The sequence below is a fragment of the Chamaea fasciata genome, unplaced genomic scaffold, assembly GCF_029207755.1.
Source record: "Chamaea fasciata isolate MVZ Bird 193981 ecotype frontalis unplaced genomic scaffold, bChaFas1.0.hap1 SCAF_1, whole genome shotgun sequence".
Classification (NCBI taxonomy): domain Eukaryota; kingdom Metazoa; phylum Chordata; class Aves; order Passeriformes; family Sylviidae; genus Chamaea; species Chamaea fasciata.
Genome location: NW_027094086.1, coordinates 86,554,917 through 86,582,035, shown reverse-complemented (window position 1 = coordinate 86,582,035; position 27,119 = coordinate 86,554,917). Strand labels below are relative to the sequence as shown.

The window sequence follows — 27,119 nt, the reverse complement described above, 5'->3', positions numbered from 1 at the left end:
ACCTGTGTCACACACTCTGTTCAAATAATTACACCATGTTATTAACAAAAACACCCTTACAGTTTATACTGTATTATATAAATAAAGGATTTTTAATTTTTTAATAAAGAAAAAAAGATGGTGACTGACTAATCCACAACACATCATCCCTTTCTCTGAGCCAAAGCTGAATTTATTTGCCTTTCTTCATTTTTGCAGTCTTTTCCTTCCTCTTCTTCACATGCTTTGGGATTTTGGTTTTTCTCTTTTCTCTTTGGGCTTCTTTAACCATCTTTTTTCTTTCCTATAAGGAATCAAACACGAGTCATTTAAAGCCAGAAGGGAATGAAGAATTCTAAACAAGTCAATCAATTGTTACACTAACAAGTTAATTAACACATGACAGAAAAATAAGGTTATCAAGATAAAGAAACTTAAAAAATCAATAGGAACGGTGAGGGGAAAGGAAAAAGGAAATACAGGTTGGGGGTGGAGCCCACTCTTTCACACTGGTAATTACAAGACAAAATTCAAACTAGTTAGAACCTGAGTTTCATACAACCGTTGAAGAAAGTGAACAAGAGGCACTCTTAACTCATGCTATTTACACCTAAGATCACAACAGGTTGTCTGGTCTACATTTTCTGCTACCCACAGGGCTACTGTAGTATGTGTTTCTATGTGTCATGCAAAAACATTGATCCAGTAAGTGCTGATAACTCAGAGCAAGCTGATCACCAGCAGGACTGGCAGGAAAGAATGCCATGCTACTGCAACACACTATAAATCTGTGCCAGACGCAGAAGGGACGAGACTCAACTAGAAAACAAGAAGTCAGCAAAGTGGAAGGGGCAGGTAGAAGTAATTGCTGCTTATCAATTGTTCAACCTACAGCTAAACACACAGGTTACAAAAAACCCTTCATCTCACTCAAAAAGGAGTCCAAATGAAAACCTACAAATTAGCATGACAAGTGGCCAAGACTTCCCTGCTTCACATCTGAAAGGCAGCAGCTCTACACTGGCAGTGTGTAGTAGGGCACTGCACTTACATTTAACAGATACGAAATATATTATCTTATTTCTAGGAAGAAAAACCTAAAATGCAGTGTCCCAGATCTTGAACCCCTTTAAGCCCGCCAAGTTTTACCCTGGTTTTTTTTTGTTTTTTTCTTACACAGCAAAGGCTGCCAAAAGGCTCTCACTCATGAGTGATACTCTGCAGGAAAGCCTCACCAAAACTGAGCATACTGTTCCACAGTTTAGAAAATGAAACCTCAAAAAAACCCCAAACCCCACACCCTAACCATAATCCCTTTGCTGGACTGCATTACATCTCTTGCCCACAGCAAAGTTAGCCAGCCTGTACCAATGGTACTGCAAAAGCCACTGTGGTACAAACACTGTCACCATATCTCCAGTTCTACAGATCAAGTGGTCTCAGCTGTCTGGGCATAAGGAGGTTGATCAGGGACCACAGCCACAAACCTGTACACCAAAGCCTGGAAGTGTAGCCAGAGGGACTGAAAAGCTGCCCAGGCTTCACTGAATTCTATTTTGTGCAGCCCTGTAATTCCCTATAGAGATCTCTCTTCTGGCTTTGCCTAAGCTACAGAGAGCTCTGTTCCACACTGCTCTACATAAAACCACCTTTAATAAAGCATCCCAAATGAAATTCACTGCCTCTGCCCTCGTTCTCCACAACAGGAAAGGTCCACAGCTTGTTTCAGATAAGAAGAAGCAAGAGCCACTGAGTTTGGATTTTTTTGTGTCATATAAGCAAAGATGGAAAAAAACAAACAATTCCCAGCCAGCTGACCTTTTTGTCCATGATAACTTCAGGAGGTTTATCTTTGGGATGTACAGATTCTTTACAGCCTGAATCAGAGTCCTCTGAGCTGCCACCACCACCACCACCATCATCATCATCATCATCATCAGAGTCTGTTTCTGAATTGTCTGCCTCTTCAAGAAGTGCAGGAATCTGCAAGGTGTATCAAGAATTATGACAAATCAAAACCAAGAAACCTAATGACAGCATACACACACATATATGCAGAATGTATATATATTCATGAAAAAGAAAACAGAATCTGCTGCAAAGAAACCCTTGAGCAATCTGATGCTATCTCCCTTACCACCGCCCTCACTGAATCTCAAGATAAAGAATGAAAAGTAGGTTAAGACAACTAAGAACAAGGAACCTAGAATGTACAACACAGATTCTTTTAGGTCAGGGCTCAAAGCACAGCTGTTATTTGCACTCCCAAACTAATTTCCCTAAGTTAAACAGCAATTTGCTAACATATGTGGAAGCCTATTTTTAATTATCCTTGGATCATGCCCAGATCTACCTTGGGGGCACTGTATGTATTCCATATTGCAAACACAAATATCTGCACTCACTTATTCTTAAACCTTAAACAAGCCTGGAGACTGTGCTACAGCCTGATCCCATCCATATTTATGTTTCTATTTTAAATCAAGAGTCTACACCACTGCTAAAGAGCAAAGGAGGGGGAATCCACACAGGGCTTCTGCCCTCAATGACATGGCTCCAAGTGATCTGTATCCAACTTCTCATCCAATATACTTTACAGAAGTGTCACTGTCAAGTAGTGCAAGTACAGTAAGACATAACATTTTATGCGTTATACTGGAGGACTGTTCTTTATGCAACATTACAACAAAGATACCCTGAACATATCAAAACTTGTACTCATGCAACAGTTTAAATCAATTACATTTTCCACAATCAGGAAAGACTTTCCCTCATCTTCACCTTAACTTTAGAGATCAAGAGATCACGGCCACAGCAAGGATTATAATTTCATTCTCAAGAAACCCAGCATCAGCCACAGTGCAGGGAAGCAAATTCTGTGTTGTGCAGACACACTGCCATGCCAGACCCATCCTGGACACAAATGTCCCTCTGCACACAAGAGGCTTCTTTCATGGTGCTAGCTGCAGGACCAGGTGTTCTCTGAACTACCTGTAAGCCCTTTTCTGAAAATGGCTAAAATGAAGGATTTCAAAAAGACCTTCTCACCTTCTGAACACCAGACAAATCCTTCTTCAGTCCTGTCACAGTCTGGTAGAGAATCTGCTCCAAGGGAGAGAAGAAGAAACTACATTATCAAATTATGTCTTAATTCTTGGTGACCAGAGAAAATTACTATCTAAAAATAATTTTTTTTGAAGACCAGGATAAAATCCAGACTGTTAGCATTAAGCATTAACTGGACATTTTTAAAGTATGATATAGATTTAGTACTCCACACCTTGGTAGCAAGGCTTCTGCTTTTGTCTGTTGTTAACAGTTTCCAGTAAGAAGAATTCATATTCCCTCTCTCATTCTTGCAGGGCCTAATCATGTCTACTCACATTGTCTTGCTGAACATTCAATGCCATATCCTCTTCTTTCAATTTCATCATTATGTCCACATCCCTCTCATAGTTTTTAACTTCAGTCAGAGTTCGAGGTATGTAGGCCTTCTTAAATACCTAGCACGGTGAAAGGAAAACACAGACTTACTAATTTACATATAGTGTCATGATATTTTTCTCTCCTAATTATGCATCCTTAGGGGAAGAATCACAATCAGAGAAACAACAAATGAACATAGCAGCCATCCACTACCATTTGAACTACAGAGTTGTTTTTTGTTTGGTTATTTTTTTCCAGGAGCAGACTTAATGTGCAATCTAGACATTACTGATAGAACACAACTAATAAGCTCCTTCCTTAGTGTGACTCACACCAGCCCACTTACAAAATTCTCCAACCATCTCTTAGCCTGTTGGTGTCCTAAGGTTTTGTATCCTAAGAATTTTTCTAATGTTTTTATTGTAATGTTTACAATGCCTTCAGGAGGCAACTCCATTGAAATGTACTGCCAGAACTTAATCTCTTTATGTAACAATACCACTTCAACCTACAGTCCAACCCAAAAAATGTTCTTGCAGCACTACGGTACAATAAAAACTAACTGCAAGATCAACAACATCCTGAAAATTCGTCACATTTGAAACAGTCTTTCAGCAAGCTTACAACCCTACCGGATCAGAGAGATGTGTTTTGCTTCTCTGTTTCATGGTATCAGTTCAATCCCAGTACAGATTCAGTACACTTCATGATCATCACTGCTCATCTGAGAGCTGTGCACAAAGCACAGGCCCCCACTTCCCCTACTCAGCTCTACTCTTTTGCAAGGGAAGTGGCACAAATTAGCCATGGTCACATGGAAAGTCTAAGAGAAATGAACTGAACTTAGGTGCTAGGAAACCATCTCTCTTACAGGTTCGTACCTCATAAAGTTACCTCAGTTACAAAAGAGTAACCTGCTTGCAGAAGATGGGCTTGCTACCAAACACTAGAATATGACTACAGCTCAGCAGTTTTATACTGAGGCTACACTGGAAAACAAAAAGAATCTTTCCTTGACAATGCATGAAGCAGTTAGTGAAACATGCTGAGCTCCAAGACAGAAAACTCTTGAATAAATCAAGTAGTATTGACCCCAAAGATAAGAGGTTTTTGTTGGTTGTTGGTTTGGGGTTTTTTTAAACTCTTCTGAAACAGACAGTTAAGACTAAGATTGAAATGGTGCTATCTTCACATCAAGCATTTCCAGAACTTTAACAGCTTTCTGCAATGGACTTGAGATGGTTTCACTTATTGTAAAAACAGTGGAAAAACTGAATTAAACTGGGAGTGGAGCTTAGGATAGGCAATTTGGCCAATGAACATATCCAAATAGCCTGCTTCTGTATCACTGGGCCAAAACCACTGGCATAATCAAATGTCTCTACTCAGGTGTTCTGTTATCTAAATCTGAACTGGAAGATACATTAAGGGACCTAGATGTAAGCAAACAAACTGGTCCAGGAAATTGAATATTTGACTTCTAACACCTTATTGCTGTCAGCTTTAACACATGGCATCCCTTAATACTTCTCAACTAGGTCAAGACATCTCAGTATCACAAACAACGTCTTGTTTATCATCAACTGTACATTTTTCCAAAGAAAACAGAACATTTTTCAGTGTTTAGAAGAGGTAAGGTTAATATTAATTTCATAGCAGGAACAGAAATCCTCACTTCTTCATCCACTTTATCTTGACTGGATCTTTCCTCCTCTGTTCTTTTCGATGCTATTTCCATTGCCTAAAGAAATACAAAACATTACAAAAAAGTTATCATTCTTTAGAATCGCACCACTAAGCCTTTAGAATCACATCCAACCATTCCTATCTGCGTTTCTCCCTGTGCCCCACCGTCACTCACATGCACTCCAGCTTTCCCTATGGGAATGCCTTCAGCGACACCTAATGGTGACCACACTGCTGTGAACCACACTGACTGCTGCAGATCAGGGCAATAACAGAGGGAAAAACACACTTGCTGCTCCCCCCGACCAAACTGTGGCAGGCCCAGCACGGCTGCAGGACATACAACACCACTCTCCATATAAGCACAATCATATTTCTGCAGAGCTCCTCCTTGCCAGAAAGGAAGAGCTAACTTAAAGCATCCTGGTTCTTAAAGCACCTCAAACAGACATTTGAGTCTTCATGATTAGACAGACTTTTAGAGAAAACATGCAATGAAAGCAGTGTCATCCTACAATGGTATAGATGCAAAACACCTATATGCATTTTCTGAAGTACTAGCACAACAATGTCATGTGCTGGCTTCCTTATAGTAGGATGTAGAATAAATGAGATGATGGAGCTTGAACTAGAAATGATTTTATTGTCCTCTTACTCAGTAACAAGGCCATGAAGTCTTACCTTAGACAGGTAGTCATCAATATTCTCACTTGTGATAGAAGGATCAGTAATAAATTCAAACAGCTCCCTTACTGTCATCACTGCAACATTGTGCTTCTGGAAAAAGTCTGCCAGGAAACAAGGGAGAGACAAAGCCCATAAGTAATTCCATTTAACATACGCAGCTTGGATGTTAAAGTGACTTGGGAAAGTCTCAGCAGCATGCTCTACATCATATGGAGTTTAGTTACCAGATGGTTCTTGGCCATCTGAAATAAAACTGTTCATCTCTCAGCTGCAACAAATACTAAAAGGAGAAAAACTGCATAAACATAAAAGCCAAATCAATTTCAGCAGGACCCCAACTTAATCGAGTATGGGCTAAGAAGTAAAGAATTCAAGACAGGTGAAGTATTGGCAAGAACTAAGATTTAGAAAGAAAAGTATTTTAAATAAGGAATGGAGACCTTAAACTTTTGCCAGAGAGAAACAAGTGGCCACTGAAATACAGTACAGACTCATTATGATCCACCAAGAAGGGGAAGACATCTTGATGTCCTAGAATCTTCCTCACTACTACACTCAAAACTGGTTACTTAAATCAATTATGACCAAAACCAAAAGCTGCATTTCTGTTCTGAAAGGCAGCAGCGAGTGACACTGAGGACTGTTTAATAAATACTTCCTACTAAAATTCCCAGAAGATCTCTCACTGTGATAAATTAATCATAGAAAGAGTAAAAATGACTTTGCTTAGAGGCAGCTCTCTGTGCCCATGGAACCACAAATCTCTGCAAAGATCACACCTAGGGCAGAACCCGGTGTCTCTTAAGAGTCTCTGTAGAAAGTTTAGACAGAGGAAGTTGCAGTGACAGAAAACAAGTGAAACAACACCAAAACCACTGAGACACTAGAATATCTAGGGAGAGTAAGTCAAAAAACATGAATAAAGAGCAACGGTGCAACTAGCTGAGCCAGAAGGAAGTTACTAGAAATGCATGAACAGAAAAGGAATAAAAGGAAAAAGTGGCATGCTGGATATCAACAGTCATACAGCATGCACACAGTTCTTTCCTAATTATGCATCAGACTTTCAAGAGTCTCTGTAAAATAAGAAAAAAAGCCAGCTGAAAAGAAAGGGGGGGACAGAAGCAGCCACAGAGATTTTTTTCTCCTCAGGGACACACCCTATCAGGAGGTGTGTATCTGTTACACAACACGTATTTTCACACATGAAGACCAAATTCTCAAGAGAAAAACACCGTCAAACTTATCAAAATACTATGACAAGTGATAACATCTCTAATTAATTACTGCCTCCTCTCAGCTTCCCTTAAGTGCAGGGAACTTCATAACACACAGAAATGTCTTGCCAGCTGAGGAAATCCAGATGTGGATTCAGCTTACAGAAGGCAACACATCAGTATGTCTGCACAGTTTTTTAAGTAAGGGAAGTTAAGATTGGGGTGAGCACTGCTGGAGATTGGGAGTGATCTTAGATCTATCATAAGTCTGAGATTCAGCCACATGACTCATTTCAGACAGACGATTTCTAGCAAAATAGGCTGCACTACTTTGAACTCAGCACAGTATGCTGCTCCCTGAGGAAGTCACAAAAACATAGGAGAGGAAGTATTTTAATGGAATTTTGACAGCTTCTACAGTCAGTTACACCTGAAAGAACATAAGGTGAACTGAGCCTACCCTGCTAAACAAACAAGCTGTCAGGAGGAGGGTTGAGGTGCAGCCCCCTCACCGTTGACGTTGGCGCAGTCCTTGCGCAGGAACTCCAGCGCATGCGGGTGGTCATGCTCCACAGACTGAGATACGTCGATGATATACAAGTCCCCTCCATGGTACCTGCAAGGAAACCCCACACACAGCTGCACCAGCTCCACCAGACTACTGAGGGGCAGGCAACAAAGCAGGCTTCAAACTTAAGAACCAGCAAAATAAAAAAATCTTAACTTCTTTCTCCAGCATACGCCTTTGCATGTTAGGGCCAAGATGGCTTATTGCAGGCAATCCTTTCCCTCCTCTACACAAGGTGTATAATTAGACTTTTTAAAAAAATAGTTTGCTCATGAACAAAAAAAAGCAGAGAGGTGCATGAAAAAGAAAAAAACCAAGAAACAAGTTATAAAAATACAGCAGTCAAACGACACCTTACTAATATAAAATACCTTATAAAAAAATGACACCTTACTAATTTTTGCCTGACTTAATGGGGGTTTTTTTCTGGTTGTGAGGAGGTTTTGTGAGGTGATTTTGTTGTGTTTTTAAATTTTTTTCCTATCTTTTTTATGGGGCTTTTCTGGTAGGTTTGTTTGCCTGTTGGCATTTTTTAACAGAGAAAGCTCAGATCTGGGTTAAAAGCTACATGATTAATTAGCTAAGTTACAAAACCCAGTAAGGACAAGGACCCCGCCCTCACTGAAAGGTACACCAGCACTCTCACACAGAGGTTGCCAATGCATACATTTTAGATGTCACAATTCAGAGCAAGGATTAAAAACATACAGCATATTAAATTCACTGAGATCTGCGTGAACAAGTCTGGCATCTTGGTACATTCTTCTCATGTACTGGATGATCTGCAGGTATAGCTCTCGGACTTTGGAGTCAGACAACTGAGCATTCTTCAGCAGAGGCGCAGGCCTTGAAATGACAAAAAAAAAAAACCAAAACAAAACAAAACAGAAACTAAATACTTTTTTCATTCTTCATACCAGCTGCAAATGCTTTAATTGCTGTGCCTGATCCTTTCACTCCCTGAGCGTGTCAAGCAAGTCAGGATAAGCAACCAAGTGCAAGGAGCCAGCAGGAAGAGCAGCAAAACTTTGCTACATGCTTGCTAAAGATTCTGGAGATTTATTTCCAACAGGAGCTAATTTGGACCATGCTACATTTATGTCTGTAACTACAAAACAATAAACTATCTTCATGTATGATTAGCAAGCCTTTCCAGCATTAATCTCTGGTTAAGACACTTTAAGAGTTAATTTTGCACACAACTGAAGTTTCAGAATCACACAGATTTCCTGCAGTAGTAGCTGACAAATGTTTGGGACCATTCCATGGATCACATGCACATGTTAACTTTACAGGCCTAGAGTAACTGTAGACAAATTCAGAGGGTATGTTTGTTTGGTTTTAATAAACCTTGGGAAAAAGCTATTACTAAAAAAAAAACGCCAAACAAACAAAAAAAATTATTTTCTAAGGATACTTACCTATCACCTTTACCAATAAAGCCCATGACAAGCACATGACTCCTTAGCATAATTGGCTCTGGGCAAGGTATCTGGGCTGTATTCAACCTGAAATATAGGAACAAAGCCACAAAAATAATAAAACCAAACTCTATTTGCTTTGCACTAGTGCATAAAGGAGCTCTGCAGCTTTGAACATAACACAGTAAGAGCTCAGGAAACTCTCCCTTGTGAAGAACAACTAGGAAATGCACACAAAAAGCCACAACCATTTTGACCCTTTTCTAAGCATTCCTGTGTCAAAGAATCTTTAGACAGTTCAGGTTAATCCTAGATTAACCTATATCACACAGTGTGCTGCTGCTCAGCAGCAGCTATTTCTAGCTTTTCATTGCTGTTCAGTCATGTCAGATAGAGTTCACACACTGAAGAGCTTAGAGCATTAACAGGAAAACAAATGAGGATCTCTATTCTTCCCTCCCCTTTTGTTTCTCTCCCATAATGAAGCTAAAGACACTTTCCTGAACACTCCAGAGACACTAAAGGGTAGTGATAGCCACAGTCTAGCGAAGAGAGCACCTCCTATAAACTTAAAAGTTTCAGTAACCTCTGCGTGATGAAATGAAAACTGGAAAAATCACCTTATTAAATTCCTCATCTCTTTTTCAGCCCATGTCTTCACCATTTTTCTTGGGTTGCCTTTGCAGTATCCATGACGAAATCTTTAAATAAAAAAAAAAAACAGCAGGGACTCTTAGTCTATCAATGCAGCATGAGCACCAGTGACTTTAACACCTTTCAAAACAATCCCTCTTCCCCAGTAAAACCAGGCAGAAGTCAAGCTCACCTGAATTCACCACTCACATACTTATCCCGATCTTTAAACATCAGAATAGAGGTTTTGTAAATCTTTATTGCTCTGTTCTCTCCATTTGCAGTACTGGCATGATATACATTGGCCTATCAGATTAAAAAGGGAAGAAATAACATTAAAGAAAAGCTCTTTAAAGTAACATAATCTCTCTTCTTCTTGTTCTGGCACCTGGAAAAGAGCTGATCTCACCCAGTCCCTATGTGACACCCAGCCGAAGGAGACTGCACACAAGGGCAATCCTTTTTCCACAAAAGGCAGCTTATAGGAAGTACCTAAGATGGCACAGGGGTGCAGCGATGCCCTCAGAATAAAATCAACATTGCACAAGAAAACTCGGCCTCATGCACACTTGGGAGACTGAAACAAGCCCTTGTGTGAAGGGTTAATTTGAGCCTGTGCTCTGTTCAGGCCCTAAAGCATGCCCCGAATGTCTCATGTTCCACCTCTGCATAGGGAGGAAGTCTGTCTTTCATCAGAATTACCTGGGTCTGTATGTTTTTTTAGGCACTATTTAATACTGTGGGTATACATAACTTTGCCAAAACTTTTTGTTGTAAGATGCAATTAACAACATCCACGAATTTAAGATAATATTAAAGCATTCTTAGAAATCTTTCGTACTTGGGAAAATTGGTTTCCTTGAACATAAATAACTTTTTCTTAAGATAACTTCTTACCAATCAAGCAACACAAAAAATGTCGAATTAAGGCCAAGTATTTCACTACATTTTCTGAGCATCATAAACTTCCACCCAGCTTGCTGAAAAGAAAAAGCCTATTGTATTATTTGCAATAAAACTTACTTCTTTCCCTGTGCTGATGCAGCCATTGATTTCTGATATGATACCTCTAGAGAGCATCTTGAACAGAATGATTCGAGTCCTGGGGTCCAACACCTCAAATTTAAAACAGAAAAGTCAGCAGAGGAAAAAAACCCAAATAATAGTCTTACTATCATATTGAAGGACACTTGGCATCAGATTCTTCTCAAGGATCAAATAATAATCTGAACAGCAACCACTCATAATTTTGCCATGAATCTAGGATGGTATTTCACTTTTTCTTCTAAATTTCTTTTTTTTTAATCTAATTCTATATGTTTTCCAGCTAACTCTAGAAGAGACAAAGAAATAATGTCCCACCCATAGCTGCATTAAATGTTTTAAAGTAAGATTTTTCTTGGGATACAGATACCATAACTGAAATAGAACAGCCATGTGGGCTCAGGCCAGTAATAATTCAGTCTTGCTAAAGAAGAAAAAAAAAGGCAAACTCAACATTTTTCTTGTTCTTTGAAATTTAATAAAAGCTTAAGATGGAATTCTGCATTACACAGATGAACAAATCACAATGTTAAACACAAAAATAAGCTCTAAAATGTTTATGGAACCAAAATTAACCTTCATATGCGAAAGAAAGAAACAAACAACAGGCCTTTTCAGCAGAACAAGGGAAACAGAATTTCAAAACTCTGTTCCTGCTCTAACAGTTTTTTCATTGATTCCAAAATTCTACACTATTTGCTCTGGTCAAAAGGGAAACTTGATGAACAAAGGACTTACCTGCTCTACTGTTGCTCTGTCTGACTTGTCTTTGACTCGGTACCTAGCAGAAGTGAAAACAGAATGTTACAATCCCACATATGGGCTCAGCATCTTGACAGAGCAAACCGTGACATTCTGGGTCAAAGATAAGATGACAGCCTTAAGAAGCAAGGCTTTCAGTTCATACAAAACCAAAGGTTTCTCCTGCAGACAGAGGGATGGAAAGGAAAAAAAATCAACAAACCACCACCATTAACATCAGAGCCTTTCATTTTTATAGATTATCTTCCTGGTTTTTCTGAATTATGCTCATTCAGGAGAAGACTCTATCTATCTTTACAATTTAGGGCTATAAACTGCAGGCCAAAAAAAAAAAAAAGATTCTTAAGAAGAAATACTTTTCCCTCACCAAATCATCAGGAGGAACTTTCAAAAGGCCTCCAATACCTTTTGAGTTCAGTGGCTTAAAGATTTCTGTTTTGAAAAAAAGAATATTAAAGGGTGTTATCTCTAGGGGAATGACACCAATCACTTCTGTCTTACTCTGCTACACCAACACAATCAGATGTGCTACCAGTGACAAAAGAATCAAAATTTTGGGATGAATCAGACAACTGATTTGGAAACCAAAAAGTTGAAGAGCAAAGGGCAAACTGCACATAGACTACTTCTAAATTTCATTTTTCTTAACAAACTTACTCAAAACAGGAAATAAGCACCACACTTCTGGGTTCAAGGTATTTAAGTGAAAATAGAAGCATAAATAATACTCACATGTCTGCTTCCTTCTGTCTTGACTTTTCTGTGACTCTGTTTATAACAGAGTCATCAAAATTTAGCTTATCTGAAAAACATTTAAGAAATGAAAAAAAACCACAAAAACCAAACCCAAAATCCAAAGAAGTTTCCTACACACTGGGGTTAACCTAGCACTTCACTCTGTTTACATTTCAGGGCAGGACTATAAGATAACAACACAGATGAGTGAGACAATTCCACTGACTTGGAAATGTGATGCCAATAATGCCTTTTGGATAACATCTCACCATTAAATTTGTCTGTTCTTCTCTTGTAACAATCAAATGCCATTTTTCTTAGCTCAATAAGCAATGGCCTCCCAGATTCTCTTCAACAATACATTTAAATGGTGCTTAATTAAATGCTAAATGTATAAAAGCTGCTGTATTTGGCTACATATACCAGCAGCCTTCATCCTCTATCAACACTTTGTTATACAGGAAAACCCAACCTCTGACCTCTACCCAGTCAGAAGGTTGAATCACAGCCACCCATAGTCCTGACAGGCTGTGCTGAGCAGCCAACTCCATCTCAGGGTAAAAATCAAACCACACCAGCTGGGACAGCAGCCTCTTCACTTAGCACAGGAACTCTGCCCCTGGGAGAGAACTGCTGCATAAGGTACACCCCTGATACTACAGGGGATTGCATTCATCTAGAAAATGCAGCTGTGGCAGCAGCTGTGGGAATGATCAACACAACAGAGTTGATACCCTCCCTCCGCCCAAACAGCTTGTTCCTACAGAGAATCTAGGGAAGAAATACTTCATGCTGCCTGGAGAAGTCAAGGGGAAAGAAAAAACACCAACAAAACAGCCATGTGGCTGTGAAGGTGGAGAGAGAGGGGTTTGACAGCCAGTTCATGGACACTAAAGGCAACTTCAAGTACTCAAAAGCCATTTTTAATCTCCCTGGCAAAGGCTAACTCACCCATTCCGCTGAGTTCTGGCTTAACATAAGTGGAATTAGTCTGAGAATGCCATAGAGTGGTTGGTAACTGTTTAAATAACAGACAACAGTGCAATTATACTCACCTAAATTGATTTTGTGTTCAAATTTTCTTAAAACCTTGCCTGTAGGGGTTGACAGTTTTGCTAAAGAACAATTAGAGGTCTGTCGATTTGCCTGAAATAAAGGATTTGTACACATAAATCACATTCTGTACACAGCCCTTTGAATTTCAAACCATGTCATTGGATAAGTCACCTCAAAATGCCTATGCCTAAAGCTGTAAGATGAAAACCACATGGGATATAAGGAAACAGATATGGATTAACACCAGATTTTACTTAAATCAAGAAAAGAAAATACAGGTAACACATCAGTTAAAATTCTAAAAGTACTCCAAACCAGGGTTATTTTTAGTCTAGGAAGCTACAAGGTTCTCACACAGCACATTTTCTGTCTGTAAAACGAAGAGAATGGAAGACAGAAACCAGGAATAAAATAAGAGGGGAGAAATGCACAGGTAATGAACTGAGAAAACTTTCCAAGATTCTGTCTTTTCTTACATGTAGTCCTTCCCAAACACAACTAACACCTGAACATAATTTCACCATCACTGAACAGCATAAACCTCTAAACAAAGGCAAGAATACACCACCCAGGACAAGCACTGCCAGACATGCTATGCTATGACCAGCACCACTCTGATTTATCTCAACTGTTCTGCTAGGTTGGTATCAATAAGGTTTTGAGCCTCTAGTGTCCAAGCTGATGTGAGAACTAGCACCCTTCTTACCTTCATGAGTGCTTTTCACTCTGCACAATGCCAGAGTTTCTATGCCAACACCATACACTCTAAATTAATCCACTTCAAGCACCTCCCTTCCATTTCCTCTGCTTGTATTTTCCTTTGCCTTCTTCACTATTAAGTCAAAACCAGAACTGTTTTCACCCTGGATATGACTAGCAGAGAGTCTAAAAATAAATAGAAAGGCTGGGGAAGATGCTCAGAAACACTGAGGACAAATACCAAAAAGTGAGGAATATCTGTAGAGATCAGGGTGAGCAAAGAAAAGCTGAGAAAGATAAGGAAAGAGAAGGAAACTGCAGTGACAAAGAGAATCCAGCAGCAAGGTATGAGACATGAAAATCAAATGGGGCTCTGGCCACAATGTACATACACATACAGCATGCCAGAGGAACAGGTGCAAAGGAAGGGGATTCCCTCAAGAAAAAATTTCTGCTGGCATTTGTCCTCAATATAACACTAACAACAAACAAAGCCTCCAGGGTGGCCCCATTGGCTCTTGGGCACCCTCAAGGCTCACAGAATAGCCTTCAACATACCTGTGGATTGCATCCACCAGCAGCACTGTGCCGCTTCGTGAGTCTTCCCACCTCATCATCCCAGTCCCAGTCTTCATCTTCCTCTTCATCATCGTTGTCATCATCACCATCTCCTTCTTCAGCGTTAACTTCCTCACATGTGCATAACTGGCAGTTCTCAGGGACCTCACCCTCTTTACATGTTTCTGTGTCTTCCGCAGACTCACTTAAAAGAAAAACAGATGTCTCTATATCCAAAAATGATTGTTACAGTCACCAAAAATTCAATACACTTATCTCCATAAATTATTTTACATTTTCCCTCGTGTTTTAATTCACTGAGTCCAGTTCTGAGGCCCTCTACTCAGGAAGGATACTGAGGTGCTGGATCAGGTCTAGGAAACGGAAATGAAGCTGGTGAAGGGTCTGGAGCGCAAGTCCAATGAGGAGCAACTGAGAGAGCTGAGATTGTTTAGCCTGGAGGAAAGAAGGCTCGGGGGGGGGGGGGGGACCTTATCACTCTCTAAAAAGGAGAAAGGAGGCTGTAGCCACATGGGGGTCGGTCTCTTCTCCCAGGCAACAAGTGACAGGAAAAGAGGACATGGCCTAGAGCTGCAAAGTTGCACCAGAAGAATTTGGAAGAATTTCATCACAGAAAGGGTGGTTAGACATTGGAATGGATTGCCCAGGGAGGTGGTGGAGTCACTGTTCCTGCAGGTGTTTAAGGAAGGACTGGACTTGTTACTCAGTGCCGTGGTCCAGTTGGCACGGGGGTGTTGGGTCACAGCTCGGACTCGATGATCTCAGAGGTCTTTTCCAACCTTACTGATGCTACGATCCTGTAACGTCAGTAACGTGTCACGGTTTTCTGCCAGGACAAACACGCTCCAAAGCAGCACACATACTGGAAAAGGGAAGCCGAGACACACACGCAGCCTTTCCTCTCACCTGCTCCCGTAACCGGGCAGCACCGCCCGCTCGCTCTCCCTTCCCCGCTCCCGGCCAAGCCCCAGGGGTGCTCCCCGTTCCGCACCGCGTGCTCGCCCGGCCGCAGGCCCGGCCCCCCACCGCCCCCACCCCTCGGTGCGCCCTCACCTGTCCGAGCAGTCCGCATCGTCGAACTGCCCGGGCACGACCTGGCTCATCACCAGCGCTCGGTAATCCATGGCGGCGGCGGCCAGGAGGCAGGAATCGGGAGGCAGGAACCGGCAGCCGGGATGAGCCGGGATGCCGGCGGAACGCAGGCGCCGGCACGGCCGCTACGGCGCCTCCAGAGGGACGAAAAGCAGCGCGGGCGAGCGCGGCTGGGACGGACCCGCCCCAGCTCCGGTCCCCGCTCCCGTCCCTACCCGCTTCCCGGCCTCCCGCGCGGGGAGAGTCGGCACACGGAGGGAGTGTTTACTAGGGCTTGAAGTGGGGAATGGCTTTACACTGGACATGAGTAGGGTTAGATCAGATATTAGTTAGAAATCCTTTACCTCCGGGGTGGTGAGGAAGTGGAACGTGTTGCTCAGAGAAGTTGTGGATGCCCCATCCCTGGAAGTGTTCAAGGCCAGGTTGGATGGGGCTTTGAGCAACCTGGCCTAGTGGAAGGTGTCCCTGACCACAGCAGGGGGGACGGAATTAAATGATCTTTAAGATCCTTTCCAACCCAAACAATTCTGTGATTCTGTGCATCCCCAGCAGCTGCCGATACATCAATACTGAACCGTGGCACATCTGTATAATATAGCCTTAAAAATAGCCCATTTTCAAGCCCTCATCTCTCTAGTGGGAATGAACATTCCTGCCACAGATTCGTGGTTGTTTTCCCTAAACCACAAGTGATGATCTGTGTCCTCTGTAGTAGATACTGAGAAGTTTTATTTGGTATATTCTGAAATATTCCAGTTTTTATTAATATAAAGCTCTAATTGAAGCCAAAGGATTTCCAAATTTGCTAGCCTGGCTTGAAGTATCTTAGCTCCTAATGCCCCTTGCATTGAATAACAACATTATAATCTGTTAATATACAGACATAATGCAGGATTAAGAAAAAAAGTGAGTGCTGGGCTTTTGGTATCTGGTATATAGGGGTAAAATTTTAAAATGCAGGGGGGTTTTGTTTGTTTGTTTTGGGTTTTTTTTGTTTGTTTTTTGGGTTTTTTTTTGGGTAGATGTTTTCCCATTATCCAAGTGGCATGTTAAAATCTATGAAAAACCTGTGATTCTCCAGAAAACACGGATGCTTGTGCAGAGATACCTTTAAAAAAGATTTAATACAAGAGGTGTCATTTGCATCTGCAACACTTCCATAAAATCAGCTCTCTGAGAGTCTCTGTGCTCATTTTCCTCAATGCACAGACACCTACAACAGAAATTGGATTAAGATCACCTGTTTACTGATCTTTTTCCTAGAACCAGGTGTTGGAGGACTCTTAATTCACGTGGGTTAATCCATGTGCGTAGAGAAGGCACTGTTCTACAGGATTATTTCACTCTCTAATAAATTATTCAGGGCTCTTAAGTAAACATACCCGTTTATTGTAATGACAAGGGACTGTGTGAAACATAACACTGCCAGAGGATTTCCACACTCATTTTTATGCCGTCTATGCTTCAGGCTTCCGCATAACTTTTTCTACAGCCGTGGAGGGCAGCACTCTTTTTTGTCCCAGGCTTTAGAGCTCCTTTGGAAGCCAGTACAAGCTGTTCTACAAACAATTCATCTGCAAAAGAGTTAAGGAAAATGGTCCACTAGGAAATGGTAATACTTTCAGACGGAGAATGGGAAAAAAGGTGGCAGAAATCTACCAGTTATCACCCCTAATCCATGAGGGGACAGACCTCTATCAGACTATGTATTTAGCCTGGACCACTATAGCTCTATGTTCCCTGTCATACGTGACTCCTCAGAAAATATTACCTCCCTTAATCTCCCTATGGCTACACTATTGTATTTTCTGAAGATTAAGAATCAAAATGTTTGCTCACACTCGAAGATGCACTAATTTTGTACTTAATATAACGTATTATGTAGGACAGGTATATATATATATATATTCTGGTTCACACTGAAGCTGGGAAACTGGGTACGGAGAGCATACTCAGAATCCCTGGGACAACTGCAGTGTTGCTCCTTCCTGGAAGAAGTGACTTGATAGGACCACCAACAGCTTCCTTTTCATATTTGCAGGATGAAATGTACAACTCAGTGGCAAGAAAACACACTGCCTGCCAGCTCTGTGAAGCAACCTGTGCTCCTGAGCCCATCTTGGAAAATCTGACATGCAGTATGTTCTTGTTGGTGAGGCTAAACATGAGAGGGATTTCAAGTGCAATGTGCTGGGATGAGAATGTTATAATGACATTCATCTATCACATTCCCCTCCCCTGCCAAAGTATGCCAGGCAGTACTTGGTAGTTCACAGTGCTGTCTAACAGATCTTTAGCTGGTGCAAAGCCTGTTAAAATCAACAGACTTTGTTAGATTTTGAGGTCAGCTCTTACTGCCATGGCATGAGTGAAACTCATGAACAATACGGACTGTAGAGAGCACAGGGAGACATGAGAGGGGGGGAATAAAGCATATGGTCAAGGGACTGTTAGATGATTGACATAAAAACCAATCGCAAAATGGAAAATGGCATCAGTATCCTGAGCAGTTATTACAGCAACACAGCAAGTGACCAGGATCCTCTTTATCTCATGCTGTATGATTGATATTCCAATATTCTAGGCTATATTTCCACTTTATGCAAGACATTGGTTTAAATGGAATAGGCACACATATATATGAAAGATAAATTAGCTAATATGATACTTGAATACTGTTGTGAACATTCATGTAGTTCCGTCATATTTTTGATAGAGGACTCCCGATGAAAAAGGATACATGCTGAGGAGGCCGAGTGATACATTAAGTTCCAAGCAAAATACCTCTTTTCCTCATCTGTATTATCTCCATGAATATTCTCTAAAAAACTTAGTTCTTTTGAATCCATGTAAATTTTGGGATACCTCTCAGAAAACTAACAGAGTCCTTTGCTGTAGAACCAACACACCTTTCTGCACGGTTGATCGGAAGGAGACTTTGGGTGTGGATACATTTTTCCCAGAGGAGGAATCCTTAGGCAAGGAAGAACAACCACATCAAAGGAGAATGTTGGGCTGGCAAAAAGAAAACAATACTAAAAAAGAGTGCAGGAACCTGGGAGATGTTTCATTGCCAGAATAATCATCTGTTAAGCCTGTTGTAGGTCCTCATGAAGAGCCATTTGCAGAAATGTGGGGTCACTGCTGGACTGTATTATTAAAGTATCCTTCAAAACAGATGTGTCTTATTTTCTCACTCAACTCCCTGTATCTCTATTTAAGACACACTCAAGTGCTGATACTGAGAAACAATTTCCTGGAGAAGATAATTTGAACTCAACTAGCAAAACTCCCTTTCCAGGAGGAGCCATGGTAAGACTCCATGCTGCTTGAATGGAAGCTTGAATGATGAAAATACCCTTCTCTGATAAAGTTATTAGTAGTGCTTTTTCAGCACTTACCTGGCAAAATTTTATATGTAGGTGCTGGGCGTCACAGATGTATAACATAAAAGAGAAGTACTGAGAATACTAAATGCAGGTACTGGAGTTGTGCCTTGAATTAACTGAGTAATGAATGTGGGGAGTAATGCATTTACATTGCAGTTCCCATTCTGATTACAAATTATTTAAATTTTTAATTAATATTTAAATTAAATCATGTTTAATTACAGTTCTTACAAATTTAAAACATTAAATTAAAATTAAAAATTAAAGACATTGCAAATTACAGGCTTTTGGTAGGCAGCCACTGGATAACAAATAATGCCTCCAAACAATTGGAGAGAGAATAACATGAGTATATAATCTGATTCTTTCCATGAGAACACAGGGCACATACCAGGCCTGATCCAGTCAAACAGAGAAGTGAAAATAGGTATAAAGAACAGTGTCATATGGTTCAACAAAAGAAGAAGTTGTACTCTCAGAGGGTTTCCCCCAGCATCTGAGATGCTTTTTCTTTTTTATGGTTTTCTTTTTTGTCAGTTACCGGTAGTATAAGAAAAAAAGTGAACCAAAACATTTAAACATGGAGGATCAAACTCTACTCCTGTTTATTACTAAATTTATTAAAGTGTCTAGGAAATTCAGTTAAAAATATATAAGCTTCTGTACATTAAAAAATGTACAGACTAACTCAGTAGCATTTCAAATGTGGTTTTTTGCCTTCTTTCTTTGTCTTCAGTATGTAAAATCTCCCTTTAGTCAGCTTTCTCAAACTTCAGTAAAGAGAGCAATTACTAGAGCGTGGAAGACTTTTATTTATTTCTTCTTTCTTTAATGTTAACATTACCTTTTCTTGATTTTCTATAATCAAATGGGTTAGCCAACAGATGAATTTTGATTTCTTGGTGGGTTTTGTTTCCTTTTTTAAAAAATTCTTGCTTTAAAATCAGGGATTACTGTACATTAAGCCAAAATCTGAAAATTACACTTTAGACTTGTCAATCCACTGGAACTTGATCCAGGTGCAGGGACTTTAGGCACTGTATAAGCATTAACTTCTTAATTTTCATCATTTTTTAATTTTGCCCACATCGTCTTTACAGATGAAAAATTTCCACAGAAGTTGGTAAAAAATTAGTTTGCATAAACTGGACAGAGGGTGTCACCTCTTGTTTTGCAGTAACAGAATGACACAACTCCACCAGGACAGTAACAGGAAGGGTGAAATTTACTCAAATTTGTCCTCATTTGCTTCTCCACCCTCTCTGAATAGAATGCTGTCAAGCCATGTGATCTCTCCTTCTTCTAATTAGCTGACGGTAGAAAGTGTTGTTCCCCCCAGGAAATGCTGAAAGTTGGTAAGGACCCTACTCCAGCATTTTGGGATATTACTTGCTGCCAAGGAAGAATAAAAACAGGGAGATTAAATGAAGGGGTAAAGAGGATCCCAGTAAAGGGGATCTCTCCACTCATAGAACGGGGAGCTCCTTACAGCTCCATAAACTCAGCCCAATGTTACTGTCCTCCCGCTTTATGTACAGCATGATTTACGTGGAGAGTTGAGTTGTAACTCTCACTCAACTTCATCACGCTTGTTAGCACATGCAGGGGTGTGTTCTTCAATCTTTAAACCACCCTTAATTCGACAAAAGTTACTTTTTGACCATTGTGTCCTTTGAAGTTTCTGTGATACAACTCTGTTTCGCTACTCAGAGCAGGAACAGGACCCTCCTATCTCCACAGAGCTCCTATCTCTGTCTTGTCTCCTCCTTTGGCCAACCCTTCCTGTCTCAGTGTCAACTACACAAATCTCCATCCACAACGATAACATGGAATGCACGCAGTGTATCCACAGATAGCAAACCTTAGCCCTTGCCTGACTCCTGGGTCATCATCCTACAGAGCTGAGGGAGGAAAAGGAGGATACACACAGAAATGACTCCTGTCCTTGCAAACAAAATTCCAGGGAGAAAGGGATGACAAGTTGGCAGAAAGTCAACAGCCACTATCTAAATATAACAAGCTGGCTGCTTGGCTTAAAATCCTGCAAGCAGAACTTGAAAATGAGCAAGCTGAGATGAAGAAAACACAACAACAGGTTTGTGAGTTCAGAAGGGAGAACCAAAAGCTGCAGCAAAAGAGGGTGAAAGACCAAGAACAAAACCACATCCTGCAGCTTGAAATCGATGGAAAGAGATATGATATAGTCAGAGAACCATAGACAGCTACAGCATAATTCAGTCTGATACTGTATGCACCAAAAGTATCTATAATGCACAATCCTACTTATCATGTGCAGCAGTTCCCAGTTGCCAGATGCAGCAGCTCCCCTTCCCTTCTAGGGACAAACTTCCACAGATTCCAGCTGAGGGTTCTGTCCAAAAAGCTGCTTTAAGAATTTTAAAGGTAATATAGTGTTCCTGAAGTCCTTTACAGGATTTGAGTCCAAGTATGGAATTCTGTCTTACACAGATATTTATGCAATAATCTAATTTCAAGCACCGATGAAACACTTTGCAAGTTACTATTTCAAGTAAACGAGGGAATAAAAAGATAATGAATTGTTTTTTACTTCTTCAAGGGGAAAAGGAAGGAAAGGATCAGTATGTAAATGTTGCATAGTTTGTTACCTTCTCTTTCTTCAACTTTGCAGAAGCTTGAGGATAGTTTTGTCTGTGTGTTGTGTGGGTTGGGAAACATTCAAAACTGGACACAATATTCTAGATGCACTCCAATAATGATTAGAGATGTAGAAGTCACTCACAAAGAAAACAGATCTGCTTTGTTCATTTTCCATAGCATGAAGTGTTACATCTAGAAATTATTCTTCAATTTTCTTTTTTTTTTTCTTTAACATTAACTCTATCTTAGCCAAAGGTGGCATTCTTACTTATTGATTACTCCGCGTAATTACATGTACATGTTCTTTTACTGGCTATATTTTATTTCCTTATTGTACTTCAGGCTTAAAATAGAACTTTGCTTTCGCCATATGTGACAATACTCACAGTGGTAAAACCAAGAGATTGGAGATTGTTTGGATATACTCAGTGCTGCTAACAAATACTGCTGTAGTATGTGGAGTTCACTTCCTGGGTGAGAAAGACTGGGCTTATGAAATCCATGTGCAGAATGACACAAATCCACCAAATAGCCAGCCTATCACAGAGCTGGTAGTAATAATTAACTTGCAGTGGAGAATAAAAATAGCTTTTTATCTTTTCATGTCAACAATTTTGTTTCTACTCTTCATGCAGAGGCAAGGAAAAATCTTGTGGCTAAAAATAATCTGTATGATTTAAGTTGTATATCTTGCAAAACCATCACCTCAACCCAAGTGTTGCACAGAGTCTTAAGCTGGGCAACCTTGGACAAGGCCAAAGGGAGCTCTGAGGTTCCTTTCCTGTTACCGTCATTTGGAGCATATGACATCCATAAATCTGATTAAGAAATCATGGTTAGCAATGACAATTTTATCTAGACTATTAGAGTTTTCATTTGATTTTTTTCCATTTCTCAAAAAAACCCCATGTAATTATTTGGTCAATTTGTGGAACACAATTTTCCATATATTTCTGTAAGAGAGATCTCCAAAGAGAAGAAGTATCCTTTTTTTTTTTTTTTCTTTCCTTAAATAAAATACAGAATCTGTGTGTGGTTGAGACAATTTTCAGCAATAGGGTAGCTAAAATTCCATCCTGAAAAAAACTTGGGAAAGAATCAACCTTCAAAGAACCACCACATTCAGGCAAAAATTTGGGAGATCTCATTAAGAGCTCCTGTGAACACTGCTTTTTCTCCTGTACTACCAGAAGCAGCTGAAAGGACTTCCAGGGATGAGGATTACTGTATGACCCCTTTCTGCCTGCATCAATTTCCAATGAGTTAATTCTCCACAGTAATAATCAGTGGTGAGAAAGAAAAATGTCATCTTAACAGATCTAAGTGGGAGATTCTCACTGAAATTATTAATAACTACCACATACAGTAACTGTATGTAATTTTGAAAAGTACTATAGAAATTAAAAGGAAAGAAAACCCCTCAGAATTCAATATCCATAGAATTATTTCTCTGGTCTACAAAAAGTAATGAAGAGATAAATTATGATCCCAATTTTTTTAAAAGTAATATTCCATCTTCTGATTTCAGTGGGCATGATGTAATATGGAAGAATACAAAATCACCAACTGTAAGAGAAAAATTTTAGAGCTTTTGACAGTTTCTGAAAGCAAAAAAAATGACCTTATCTGTAAGCCCCAGAAAACTTTCAGGAAAAAAACAGCAAGAAAAAATAACAAGTTACCTTTTTGGGGTGCACTGGAATAGGGTGTTACGTATCAAAACTCTTGCATTGACCTGAACCTGAAGAGAACTAAGAAGGATGCAGTTCTTGGCACGTGGTAGCAACTGCAAGGTATTAACACCTAGAGCAATGTCCACAGAAAAACAACTGAGGAAAAAAAAATACCCCCTGAACACTTACACTAACAGGTACAATTCCAGGAAAACTCAGCGTCCTGGGTTACAATATGTAACCAAAAATGTGTATTCTATTTTCCATCTGTTGAAACCGGTTGGGGAGGTGTTTTCTTTCTCTCTTGTATAAACTCATTCCTCATGACTCCAGGGGGGAGGGGGCAGGTGTCTTCTGTTAATGGGCCAGCTGTAAAGCCAGGTGGTTCCTTATCTCTACCACACCCTATCCTCTCTCCAGGGGGATATCTGCTGTTAATGGGCCATTTAGGCTTACCACATGACTGAAACAATTACATCATGCCATTGTGAGATGGTTCACCCAGTGGGAAGAGCCAAACATTCCTACCTAGATAAAAACTGAGAGTCAGAAACACCAAGACTGCATGTTTTTCCACTGGATTCCCAGAGGAAGACAAGGCCCTTCTCACCACCACTGGACCATTCTACAGGACACTACTCCAACAGATCCACATCTGTTACTCCAGGAGGACTTATTTGGACTACTACCAACACCCTGACCAACAGGGTGTAAGGTTGTATTCTGGCTCTTCCAGCGTTTCTAGGATTTTTTGTTTCCTTGCTTGTTTTTTTGTACTACCACATTTGTATTTTAAATATTCCTAGTAAAGAACTGTTATTCCTATTCCCATATCTTTGCCTGAAAGCCCCTAATTGCAGAATTAAAATAATTTGGAGGGAGGGGGTTTACATTCTCTATTCCAAGGGAAGCTCCAGCTTTCCCTGGTGGACACCTGTCTTTCTAAACCAAGATGCTCAGGGAACAAGTAAGAAAGTGATCCTCCTGATTGTCCCAACAAAATTTCCTTCTACAGTAGAAGCAAGCTCTCCATCCTAGTCAGATAATATTGCAGCCAGCTTTTTCCTGACACATCTTGGTATGCTATGCAAAAGGAAGCAGAAAACAGATTAGGACTGGAAATGTGGCACTGCTCCTAAAAGTGCTTTGTTGAATTCATCTCCCACAGGAGGCACTCAGTACATAATGGAGAGACAGTCCAGCTGATTCTTGAACCCTTGACCACGTCAAAAGCAAGTACTGATAGCAAAAATAATAAGCCTCTATGTAAATAGTTATTTGCCTTTTGCTGATATCTTCAAAGAGGAAACAACACATCTGGGAGATTCATTTAAGAAGTTCAAAATGGAAGTGTAAGGTAAATATTACTTTTAGATCACAGACTAGGAATGCTCACCCTTTTTGTAATACACATTATGAAACTGAAGGCATATCTCCTTGTAACAGTTTTTACATGTAATTTCTAACTGAAAATCCTGCCTTAAATGCAAGGATACAATGCTTGTACATGACTGTAATCACATTCCCAGGGGCAACATGAACTCCGAGTGAACACCAGTCTTCTCAGAATTAACATCCAACATAACAGATGTCAAAGCTCAGTGTCACAATAGTGGCACATATTGTCAACACTTATTTTATTATGCCTGTGAATGAACACACAGAGCAGCCCATGCAAAAAGAAAAAAAGTCTCTGCAGCTTGTTTCAGGTTTTCATTGAGACTTTTCTTTCAAATTATAACTTGTTTAATACGGGTAGAATACTTAGCATAAAAGAATGCAGCCTTACAGCTGCAACATTGGTGTCAGACTTGGTTTGGTGTGTTGCTGAAGCTAGTCAAGGTACCATAACTATTTTCAGACACACTGTTAATTAACACTTTTCTGTGCCCCCACAACATACAAACTCAGGAAGAGCACCATACAGATGAATTAATTAGTAACATCAAGAACAGTTATCTCAGATGGAAAAGCAGCACTTAAAGTACATAGTCACTGTATAGAAGGCACAAAATGTTTCAGTTCCTGCAGTGCTATATAGGAAACCTCCTACAGCGTGCCAGTATTCTTTTACTTTCCCTAGGGAAAAAAAAACCAAACAACTGTTTTCCCTGCCCCCCCCCCAAAAAAAAAAAAAAACCAAAACCAAAACAACCTACTCCAAAACAACCAAACCACAACTAGGATAAAGACATCACCACCTGGTGAAAGACCTTTACAGAAAAAGTAATATTATACCATTGGGTGGATATTATCTGACTAGAAATACTTTTCCCAGCTGCAATGAATGTTTTCCAGTGTTCATATTTACATGTTGTTTTCAGTCAATACTTAACAGCATTTCAGTAACATTTTCAGCATGTTAAAATAAGATTAAGCCTAGCCAGAATGGTTACTTCTGATTTTTTTACTGTAGTTTGCAGGTTCAAAATCAAACGAGTGAAAATGAAAAATGAAAGCCTCAAGACTATATTTACCATTGCCATAACAGCAAGCTGCATATGCCCAAATGACAAAGTTACCTCAAAATATAGAATGTATCTTAACACTACTATTGTTTCATTTTACCCTGTATGCAAACTGCTGAATAAACTGTGGGAGAAAAGAGAAATCATGGAGGCTGGTTTGAACCTTGGCATTTTTATTTTCACCTAATGTTTTGATTGTAGGGCTTGGGAAAGCTTTCCATTTTAACATCCCTTGCATCACATTTAACAAAAGGTCTACTGAGATTAAGGCAATATATCAGTATCATATTGAATGCCTATCATGCTTTGTGAAATTTTCAATTAAACAATCAATTATTTGACTCCAAACCAGCTATTCTAGCGCAACATGGAATTACGAGATTTCGATAGCACCTTTGTTTCAGTAATATGCTTTATTCTTGGTCTTTCTGCAGGTATGTTAGTCAGCTTCCCACAGAATCACAGAATATTCCGAATTAGAAGGGATCCACTTCTGTCAAGAAAAAGATTGGACTTGTTACCTGGTGTGTAACAAGCCAATAATTACACACTTGAGAGAGACATTGATAATTTTTTTTCAGAGTTGCTCCAGCCTGGATGCTCAGCGGTATTCCACAAATCAAGCACACCAACTATCCAAACTTTTCACTATTTATACATTTTAACAAACAAAGGCATTAATGCTCATTACCTACAAGTTACATATTTCTCTTACTAAGTAGCATTCTATCTTTTATTGGTTAATGAGTCTCTCACTTCTCATGCTAATTAATCCGCATGCTCATTCCTTCTCTGCTTAGGAGTCAGGGGGTTTCTGGGGTCGGTGTGATCTCTACCTGCGGGAATTGCCTTTTATCCACTCTGAGCTGATTCAGCACAGTTACTGGGTTTATTAAGTTTCTTACTTTTCTTGGGAGCTCTGCCAAATGTCCTTGTGGCCCGGAAATTCTGCATTCTTTGTGTCCACTATTATTGCGGCATCCTCCTTCCCAGGCTCTGCCCAGGACTGACATCATTGTAGCACGTGAAGGCCTAAACCTCAACAAGACGCCTCTACCGACAAGCAATTTGTCTTTCTAACACCTGTACATCACACAGAGCTTGCTTGTTAGCTGCTGCTTCACAGATTACATCTTCAAATTCCACCTTTTGCAACGCCACGAGGAACGTCTAAGTCCAACCCCAGGCGCTGCGTAGGACCGAGTAGGGCCCGGGGCGCCTTGAGCGCGGTCCGAAGGCTCCCGGCACAGGAGGCTCGGCGCTGCGAACGCCTCCCCGCAGCGGCGCCCAGCCGCGGGAGCGCAGGGAGCGCAGGGAGCGCAGGAAGCGCCGCCCCGCCGGGCGCTCACGTGGCCGCCGCGCCTCCTGCCCGGCCGAGCCACGTCC

General features: G+C 40.4%; 1 protein-coding gene and 1 long non-coding RNA gene across 3 annotated transcripts; both read right to left on the bottom strand.

Moving 5' to 3' along the window:
• Positions 1 to 52: 52 nt before the first annotated feature.
• RIOK1 (RIO kinase 1) lies at positions 53 to 15,699 on the bottom strand. 2 transcript variants are annotated; one of them, XM_066187777.1, is made up of 17 exons: positions 15,546 to 15,699; positions 14,472 to 14,676; positions 13,214 to 13,304; positions 12,156 to 12,225; positions 11,400 to 11,442; positions 10,641 to 10,733; positions 9,811 to 9,923; positions 9,605 to 9,685; positions 8,985 to 9,071; positions 8,272 to 8,409; positions 7,508 to 7,611; positions 5,773 to 5,879; positions 5,081 to 5,146; positions 3,363 to 3,482; positions 3,028 to 3,081; positions 1,798 to 1,962; positions 53 to 283 (listed from the first exon to the last, which is right to left on the bottom strand). In XM_066187777.1, exons 1-17 carry the CDS (start codon positions 15,614 to 15,616, stop codon positions 173 to 175), a joined length of 1,719 nt encoding a protein of 572 aa, XP_066043874.1. In that variant the 5' UTR covers positions 15,617 to 15,699; the 3' UTR covers positions 53 to 172. The 2 variants fall into 2 exon arrangements, with proteins under 2 accessions (XP_066043874.1, XP_066043883.1); XM_066187786.1 differs by lacking the exons at positions 13,214 to 13,304; positions 14,472 to 14,676; positions 15,546 to 15,699 and adding an exon at positions 12,428 to 12,517 and having other exon boundaries at positions 54 to 283.
• A 1,087-nt stretch (positions 15,700 to 16,786) lies between these two features.
• LOC136292279 (uncharacterized) lies at positions 16,787 to 27,081 on the bottom strand. Its single transcript, XR_010721875.1, has 3 exons — positions 26,639 to 27,081; positions 18,325 to 18,599; positions 16,787 to 17,158 (listed from the first exon to the last, which is right to left on the bottom strand). It is a non-coding gene; the product is annotated as an uncharacterized lncRNA (long non-coding RNA).
• Positions 27,082 to 27,119: the final 38 nt, after the last annotated feature.

What these genes read in the sequence shown, in the direction of transcription:
- RIOK1 (XM_066187777.1), bottom strand. Translation starts at nt 15,616, where the DNA reads ATGGATTACCGAGCGCTGGTGATGAGCCAGGTCGTGCCCGGGCAGTTC. An exon ending in CTCAGTGAATTTAATATGCT is followed by an intron (nt 7,612 to 8,271) that starts GTATGTTTTTAA and finishes GTTTCCTTGCAG; the next exon opens with GTACCATGGAGGGGACTTGT. An exon ending in ATTTGTCTGGTGTTCAGAAG is followed by an intron (nt 1,963 to 3,027) that starts GTGAGAAGGTCT and finishes TACACCTTGCAG; the next exon opens with ATTCCTGCACTTCTTGAAGA.